The following is a 9,723-nucleotide window of genomic DNA, read 5'->3' on the forward strand; positions in this document are numbered from 1 at the left end:
GTTTGGTCAACTAACTAGATGGGTCTGTTCGATCGGCTGGCGGTGGCAGCAGCCCAAACGGCTGCCTTCAAGCGCAAACGAGGAGGCCCAATAATTATTTGTCGAGTAATGTCCGCCTTCTCTTTTTGTTGTTGTTGTTGTGTGTGTCTCATCATCATCAAGAACTACGGAGTATTATACTTCCTTTCTTAAATTATAAGACATTTTGTCTTTTCTAGATTCGTAGTTTTTATCATATATCTAGACATAAAATATGTCTAGGTGCATAGCAAATTGCTACGAATCTAGAAAAGTTAAAACGTCTTATAATTTTAAACGGAGAGAGTACTTTTTTTATTGGCGGTTGCCTTTCACAACTTGGTTCTATGGCCTCCTTTATTTCAATTATTTTGATTGGTGCAGCTTTTATATATCGAACATGACTGTAATTCAACTAATTGTCGGTCAATTGTAAAGTTTGGTTAAATAAATAAGACACGCCTTCATTTCATTTGTGTACAGAGAGGTGGTCAAGTGCTGCTTCTAAGCTGGGCCATTGTAAGCCGAAGAGAACATGAGCTACTAGGCCCATCTGGCCTGCTCTAAAAGTTCCTCAAAAAGAAAATGGGCTGCCTTAAAAAAAAAACTTTTCATATGGGCTTCCAGCGCTCGCCGCCGACCGCATACTCTGCATCGCGCCGTCGCCGGCCGAGCGCCGTCGCTGGCAACGCTGGCCGGTCACCGCCTCACGGCTCAATGCAAGGTGGCTCCTCCGGCTCTGAAATGCACTCTACGAGGGCCCTAGGAGGCGGCGCCGGGGCCGGCGTTGAGCCGAGCAGTTACTGCGGCTAAGCCGTTCGACTCGGCGGCGGCGGCGGCAACGACCCCGACTCCTCCGTCGTCTGCTTGGTCTCGATTGCAGTTGCTTCCTCCCAGTGACTAGATCTTTGCCTAACTAGCTGTCTTGTTCGTTTTTCTCTCTACTGGAGTTTCTGATTATAGATAGGATTGAGCCTTCTAGTTCTAGTTTGCAGTAGTATTTGGTTGTACGGATCCGGTAAATCGCTGTTGTAAACCTTGGGATTTCGCAACACAGAGATTTACATGTAAACTTGTGAAGTCCAGGAGGGTGCTTCTGCATGATAATCTCAAGTCCTTGCTAAGTCCTGATTTAAGGCGTTAGCACAAACTTCATGTCACACCTTATATGGAAATGGAGATTTCTGTTCTTTAGATGCTATATCTAGTAAAGATTGGATAAAAGGGTTCTGTACCTTTACATCACAATGCTGAATGCTAGCCAGAAGGAGTGAAACAACTATATGTTGTGCTGTTGGTTCATGAAACTTCCCTCACTGGCTAACTTTAATTTTGAGCTGCACATTTTCTGGAAAAGGATCAATTTGTGTTTTCAGAAAATTATGCTTTGTGATAGTGTTAATTTCACTTCATCGGTTGCTGTTGGATTCAGTTTTCCTCTCTATTCTCTAGTTCAGGGTTGTGGATACTGGGTTTACATGAAGCAAGGGATGGGCGCCTGTGGTGGGGCTACTTTGAGCTTCATGATGACAATGTAAGAACATCCTACGCTGCTAAATTACTGTTTTTCTTTGAGAGTCAGCTAAATTATTATCTTACTTTTGTATTGAGCCTTATAATGAGTGTATAGCTGTGTTTTGTACTTTGTGTTCTACTGTGGATTAGCTGTTTCTGTTAGTAACTTACTAGCTTGGAGGAGTGGATTATGTAGCTTTGCTTCACAATTCTCATTGCTAACTAGGAGCTAGGCATGCAAAACCTTTATATTGGCAACATCTGTGGTGAATCTGTATGAAGCATGAGATTGCCAATTTTTTATTTCTCCAATCAGTCGGTGCCCCTGAGTATTTACTTGTCATGAACTTATGGTGTACCTCTACAACTGTAGACCAAAAGTATCATTAATTTGCTTGGATCTTTTACCGAAAGCCTTACCATGGATAATCCAAATTGTGGAATTAAGTTAAGCGTTAGGATGGCAATGAAGAACGATAGACTATGTTGTGTGCATGCAATGAACATGTTTGGGCCCAAAGGACTGTGCTTCCAGCCTGAACCAATGGGCTACCTGTAGACCCATGCCCAAATGTGAAGTATGGATTACATTAGAATGTAGAGTCACAGCTGCAGTAGGGCATCAATGAACGGAACAAAGTCATCAGCCTGGGTTCTCTTCTCCCACGTTGCGGCCTCCCCATGCTCTGATTCTTCCTATCTCAATCCCCTGCTCCCACCATTCCAGTCCTCTACAATTGTATCCCTAGTACTTGTATTTTTTTGAGAAAGTGTTGATTTGGTGTTTGAGCAATAACATGGATGCAACAGTGCGTCTTGTAATGGTACAGCTACCTGGACAAAATGTTGGGAGTGTACTCTAGCAGTTTAACCACACTGGTAGCTGAAAGAAGGGAGGAATCATTGACATTGGCATTCATAAAGACAGTACAGAGTACAGGTATATATGAAGCAAGCCGTTCTACACTCTTCCAAATAACTTATCCTACTCCATGACAAGCACATCATACATTATTTTATCGATGATTTCATCTCCCTCCTGAGAGACTGCTTATACTGGTCTGGACTGAGGTATACTGGAGATCGTATTCACCAGAGGCAATTTCATTGTCGTGCAGCTCACTCATGCTCCTGATGTTCAGATAAGCATCTGGCATCTCCGGGAATGGAGTGTCCCCACATAAATACTGCATGACAAGCCTCATGCTTGGCCTGTTGACTGGGGACGGGTGTGAGCAAAGAAGCCCAAGCTTCAGCACCAACTTTGCCTCCTCCATCACATATTCTTCTCCCAACCTAGGATCCATCATGCAAACAATCAGATCGCGCTGCCAAAACTTCAGCACGAAATCCACCAGGAGTTGAGGTTCACCATGGGAATTCACCCCGACCGGTCGCCTACCACAGGCAACCTCCAGGATGAACGCGCCGAACGCGAACACATCAGTTGCTTTTGTGGCCTTTCCAAGCCTTGCTAATTCGGGTGATATGTAGCCCCTAGTTCCTGCAACACATGTTGTATGTGCCTCAACTCCATGGTCGTGCAACCTAGCTAGGCCAAAGTCACCTAGTCGTCCGTTCATCTCACCATCAAGAAGCACGTTGCTTGCCTTGACGTCCCGGTGTATGACAACCTGCTCCCATTCCTCATGCAGGTAAAAGAGCCCTGATGCCACACCCTTGATGATCTCGAACCTAAGAGCCCAACCCAAGGAAGGCTTCTCCGGGTCGAGGTTGTACAAGTGCTTATCAAGGCTACCATTTGGCATGTACTCGTAGACCAGCAACAATTCACCTTTGCGACGGCAATACCCAAGTAACTGCACAAGGTTACGATGCCAAAGGCGGCCCATACTTACAACCTCTGCAACAAACTCTTTCATCCCTTGCTTGGAGTCGTGGGACAGGACCTTCACTGCAACCTCCTGCTTTGATAATTGAAGTAGTCCTTTGTATACCTTCCCAAATCCCCCTGTCCCAAGCAACTGCTTGTCCTTAAAGCCATCTGTTGCATGGAATAGGTCCTTGTATGAGAACCGGTGGGGTCCGAACTCGAGCTCCCAGTCCTCATGGATCTCCCGGTACCTGTAGCATCTTCTCACAACTAGGATGATGGGCACAAGCAGTATTAGGGTCCCAGCTGAACCAAGAAAAACCAAGGTAGGAGCAAGTATTGACAGCACATTAACAAACTGAGACGCAGGCCGACATCTGGAGGTAACAGGTTGGGTTGTATTTACTCTCGGCAACTTGGAGTAGTCAAGTGACGCAGGTTCTCCGTTCATCTTGAAGCTGCAGCCGAGAATGAAACCACTATAACTATCCCAGGATGATGATGAGAAGCCGACATACATGTAATCTAGCAGCACTTGCGAAAGATCAATAGTGTGAGATAGCAAAGAGTGCTTGGGCTTTGGTTCTGGGATAGGAGCCAGACTGACGTTGAGTTGCATAAGCCTTTGGTCATAATCTATCCATACTTGCATCTCCTTGCCACTGGACAGCCGCAGTGGGTGCAAATCAGAGAATGTATCATCCGTGTAGTAGCCTGCTGGAGAGGATACTGAAGAATTCAAGCTGTTAATGTTGATGCCAACATGGTTGTCATCTATGTCACCAAACACTCTGTTGTATCTGATATCTAGCTCAATGGAGACCAGGTGATTTGACAATTTGCCATTGTTGTTGGGGTCAAGAAGACCGAAGGAGCCATAACTGGTTACATTGGTGAAGCTGGTGTTTGGGGCGATGACAAAGGTAATTCCGTCGCCTGTACTACTGTATCTGTATAGGCTGTTTGGCGATTCGTCACAATCGGAAGGAAGTATAGAGAAGGCGAAGGTGGCGGAGAAGGAGAAGATAGAGCTGTCGGTGAGGTTACGCATCTGGAACGGAGAAGGATAGAAAGCATGGCTCTTGGGTTGGACTATACCGGCGTTGGTGGTGCCGAGGCTGAGGATACCATTTTTCAGCATTACAGCCGAACCTTGGAGGTCCCAGCCGGAAGAATCATTGAATCCATTGAACACGAACTCCTCGTCGGCGATGGTGGCGAGGACAAGTGGGAGCAGGAACGGAATGGCAAAGGCCAAGCTCTTGGAGAACATCATTGGACTTTGGAAAGCAGCAGCAGAGTACTGCAGCGTGCTCTGCAAATATGCTAACCTAGCTTTATTTATGCAGGCGGAATCTTGGCTCTGTTCAAAATAATAATTTGTCTAACAAACAAATGCGCGTTGTGGCTTTGGTGGGCTGTCAATTCAATTTAAGTTTGGTGGTCCTGTCATGGCGTGTGGAAATACTTGCCGTTGGTCCCACGGTTGTTGACTGGTTGTCCTTGTCCTTGACATTGACTTGAGATGGACCTATATGATATATACGTCCTTTTTCACAAATACTGCGGTCTCATTCTGCTAGAGGTGAGCAAAAACCGGCTGAACCTAAAAAAATGAGCAGAAGCAACCGCAACAATCTGTCATTTGGGTTCCATGTGATCCGTTTTTTAGTTGTGGAAAACCAATATGTTGTGGAGCTGCCCCTAAGCACACCTCCCACACATTTTGACTAGGTAATGATGACCTAATCCTTGTGTTTTGTCTAAGGGGTGCAAATATGAGAATGGATCATCCGAGTAATAGCCTACCGGAGAGGAGCAGACAAGCTGTTGATGTTAATGCCGACATGGTTGTCATCTATGTCATCAAACTCACTGTTGTAAGTTGTAACCGGTATCTATCTCAATGTACACGAGGTGATTTGATGATTTGCCGCTGTGGTTGGGGTCAAGAAGACCAAAGGAGCCATAGCTAGTTGTTACGTTGGTGAAGCTGGTGTTTGGGGCAAGAACAATGGTCCCATCACCCGTACTACTGTATCTGTATCTATATAGGCTTTATGAAGATTCATCGGAAGGAAGGCCAAGGTGGCAGACAAAGAGAACTAGTGAAATAGTTAGGGCTTGTTTAGTTCCTCCTCCAAAAGTTTACACCATATCCCATCGAATGTTTGGACACATGCATGGAGTATTTTTTTTTCGAGATCGTGCCTTGGCACGTTTTTCATTAAGCAGGAGTAGAAAGTTTTGTTACAAAACTATCAAGTTACAGTAATCCAAAGATTACTGAAACCTACAGCCCACACCTCTCACGCTACTCGCACGTGCTTGTGATTACACAAGATACAATTTTACGACTAAAAGAAGGAAACACCTCAAACCTCGTCCATCCCGATCATATCCAAGTTCATGGCCAACGGGTCAAATTCCCCACCGAAAAGAAGCTGCAGCGCCTCCTGCGTGGCGGCCGACAACGGTTCCCGGAAGGTAGATTTGTACTTGCGCACTGTCTCAGAGTCGACGTTGGGCGAGCGCACTGTTTCAGAGTCGACGTTGGGCGAGCTAGCTACCACTCCCAGCTTCTGCATGAGCACGCATTGAGCCTGCTTGGTGGAGTCCGCCTCGCGTGGCTTCGCCGCAAGGCGTTCACTACGCCGCAGCAACTGAACGGAGACCGGCGTCCTAGGCCTACACAGCCTAGGCGGTCCGGGGATGAGGGGCGTCTGCAACGGAAGGCAAAGCCGCGCCTCCAGCGTTTCGACAGGCCCCGGCGACGTTGGCCCACCCGCGTCGTCATCGCTCGCGAAGTCCCTCGGCGCGCCCAGCATCTCCATTTCCCTGGGCGAAGTCAAGACCGGCTGGACATGGCTAGGATTGTCAGCCACGAAGGTGGCCATGTCCCGATGGCCTGTTTGTGAAGCGCAGCGACGGTTTGATGATGGCGGAACTTGGATTGCCACTTCAACCAACATTGGGTCCAGCGACGTGTCGACTGCGGGTGGCAGTTGCCTCGGCTGGCTCCACAGATGCGCGTTGTGGATTTGGCTTGGTCTGGGCTTTCAATTTTAGATGGTCTTGTCATCGTGTGGAAATTTCTGTACCTGCCGGTCGTTCCACGTCTCTGACTTGCAGTCTCATTCTGAACCTGGAGTTGAGAAGGATAGGACGGAATAACCACACAGCCAACACGGCAACCGAGACTTGAATGTAAACATGTGGATGATAAATTGATAATTAACCTTCCAGAGTTCCGGTTCCAGTTCATCTATGAAATATACTGACCTTGTAAAAAATGGGGTGGCAATTGTCCCTGAGCGTTGACTTGTTACGGACTTAATTACTCTGGTATGTACGTCTTGTTTTTTATAAAGATTATATGGTATACGTAGTCTTCAACTTCATAACCAATTCCATTGTTGCTAAGGGTGAGCAAAAACCGGCTGAAACTAAATAAAATGAGCCAAAGTAAATAACTTACAAAATCTGTAATTTCGGTTTCAGTTTGACCTGGGTTTCAGTTTTAGATAAGCTCCCCAGCATTTTGACTAGCTAATGACCTAATCCTTGTGTTCTGTCCAAATTTTCAGCAACCTTAAGCATTATCCTGAGGCATGTTGAGAAATCGTTATATGGATCAAGAACACAAGCACAATATTAAACACGAGAGATGGAAGGAATATGGAGCTTTTTTATTTCTTTCTTGTATGAGTATACAGTAACTCCAATTTTTGCTCTGTTGAGCGAACTCGACAACACTCCATACAAGTCAAGGAGCCTCACACCCCACGCGCTCCCAACCCTAGGAGCCCCTGGCCTCCCCGGCGCCGGCGCCCTCTGATCCCCTCCCCCGCCCTCCACCTCCTCCTCCCCTCCCCTCTCTGCATCCACTTCCCCCTCTCCTCCTCAATCATGCTCAGATGAGCACGTGAGCGCGACACGGCCTCCACCGCGGACTCCTTGCTGTAGCGCGTGAGTGCTGCATCTAGGGCTGGCCGCGCCTCCTCCCCATCAAGGGTGCCATCGTCGCCGGCCGCGGCGGCTGCTACTCCGGCCACAGTGGCCACCTCCACCTCCCCTCCCTCCTTTCCCCACCGCAGCCCCCTCCCCCATAGCGTGGCCCTGACGCCGGTGCCTGCAGAGGCGACGGGCTGATGACGCGCCAGGCCGGCTGCTCGGCGCCAGAGCTAGGGTGGGCGTGCAGGATGGCACCGAAGGTTGCCGGGCCCTGGCCTTTGCCGTCGACAACTGCCGATGAAGGGAGTGTTGGTGGCGGCAGGTCCCCGACCGCCGTCGATCTACTCGAATCTGCATCGTCCGGGTCCGAGACTGTACCTTTTGGGCCCGTGGACTCCCTAGAGGCCACTGTGGCACCTGCGGTCAGCTCCCTCTTTCTAGCCACGGCCCCATTCTTCCTGAGCGACTCCCCGGGAGGGCGCTCTAAGCGTCATCGGTGCACGGACGATGCCGGTCTTGAGGATTCCGACGATGACCGCTTCGCCGCCACCTACCTAGATGTTGTTCGTCGACCGGCGAAACCGCCCATTGCGTCCCCCGTGTGCGCCTAGCCTCGCTCATTCTAGGGTCTGGTCTGCTGCAGAGCGGATGGAGGATGGCAGAGGAATGGGCGAAGGCGTCGGAAACACAGCCGACCACGCCCCTAGCTGGTGCATGTGCGGCATGCCTACTCGGCCAGTGGATGGCCGCATCCCCGCCCACCAGCGCCTTGGCCCTTGCGTCATGTCTTCTTGACGATGGGTCTCCGTCCCCAACGTTGATGGGTGGTGGGAGATCCTTGCTCGGTGTTTCATCAGGTGATTAGCGTAGGTGCTTTGCGAAGTGCTTAGGTTGATTAGACCACCGCTTATGCGCTTGCTCTAGGTGTATGCCTAGTGTTTAGTGAGGTTTGCATACCTCTTGCCACCCCGTGCTTGCGAGCACAAGAGTTGTACATCAGAGGGGCTTGAAGTCTTGCGAGATCGCACCAACCGCGTTTGTGGTGCGGCCGCCACCGTGTACCGAAGGGAACAAGGCCCGCGGCGTTTCGGCCGAAAGCTTGATAGTGAAGACGGCGGGGAGCATCCGGGAGAGGCTTGCCGGAAGGCACATTGGAGACCCACTTGCGCGTGGGGAAGGCCCGAGGCTATCCACGGAGTTACCCGGCCAGGAGCTTGGCCCTTGCGAGGGATTCCTTGCGAGGGGCTCCAACGAGGACTAGGGGGAAGCTTGCGCGCTTCTCGATACCTCGGTAAAAATACCAGAGTCGTCGACGGGAGTTTGCATATCTCTACCTTGCTCTTTAAGCTTCCGCATTTACATTGATTACTTTACTATATTTGCGGTAGAGATAGCAACACACTAGCAAAACCGTAGTTGCACATTTAGATAATTTATCTTTTGCATAGGTTTTGCTAAGGTTAGAAAAAGATGCCATAGTTTAGAGTTAGAATTTTGATGTTGCCTAATTCACCCCCCCTCTTAGGCATCCACGTGTCCTACACTCGGTCATCGCCAGCGACGCCAGGGACTCCTCGCTCCTCGGTGCTCGGTCATCGCCAGCGACACCGGGGACTCCTCGCTCCTCGATGCTCGGACATCGCCAGCGATGCCGGGAACTCCTCGCTCCTCTGTGCTCGGTCATCGCCAGCGACGCCGAGGACTCCTCGCTCCTCGGTGCTTGGACATCGCCAGCGACGCCGGGAACTCCCTTGCTGCTCGGATCTTGCTACATCTCGTCGGTGTGCTATCAAGCTGCTCCATGCTGTTCGGATCAGGGTGCTGATCTTGGGAAGCACGTCTGGGGTCTTGATACGCGCATGTCAGACGACGTCGGCAAGCTTTCAGACTTCTTTGACCCTGCTACAAGATTCATTCTTCATCTTCTAGCAGGCTCAGGGACTAAGTGGGCACACTTCACCTTGCGGTGAATGTGCTTGTTCTCATCTCGAGGCTACGCTCGGGGATTGGCTGCCTGCTCGGCTGGCCTTCTACTTTATGACCCTGGCACCACGTGACTGCGTCATCTACTATCAGGCTCGGGGACTAACTGTGGGGGTATGCCCCCTAAGACATGGGCCGCACCATCGGAGGTAGCCCGACCCACAAGATCAAGGCATGCACGGTGCTGCTCGGCATGCACCGCAAGACATTATATAGTACCAAATAGGATACTTTACTTGTAACCCTGCCCCTGCAGAGTATATAAGGAGAGGCAGGGGTCCTCTACTCGACATCATGTATTCAATACAATACACCAAAGACACAGGACGTAGGGTATTACGTCGATCAGACGGCCCGAACCTGTCTAAATCGTTGTCTCTGCGCCTTGTGTCACCATCCGGTTCCTGATTACGCGCATC

At 49.7% G+C, this 9,723-nt stretch overlaps 1 protein-coding gene across 1 annotated transcript; it reads right to left on the minus strand.

The window, feature by feature from the left end:
* Positions 1 to 1,976: 1,976 nt before the first annotated feature.
* LOC136541405 (L-type lectin-domain containing receptor kinase SIT2-like) lies at positions 1,977 to 4,681 on the minus strand. The gene has a single exon (XM_066533253.1). The coding sequence runs from the start codon at positions 4,641 to 4,643 to the stop codon at positions 2,562 to 2,564; it is 2,082 nt and encodes a 693-aa protein (XP_066389350.1). The 5' UTR covers positions 4,644 to 4,681; the 3' UTR covers positions 1,977 to 2,561.
* Between the last annotated feature and the right edge of the window lie 5,042 nt (positions 4,682 to 9,723).

The sequence above is a fragment of the Miscanthus floridulus genome, chromosome 3, assembly GCF_019320115.1.
Source record: "Miscanthus floridulus cultivar M001 chromosome 3, ASM1932011v1, whole genome shotgun sequence".
Classification (NCBI taxonomy): Eukaryota; Viridiplantae; Streptophyta; class Magnoliopsida; order Poales; family Poaceae; genus Miscanthus; species Miscanthus floridulus.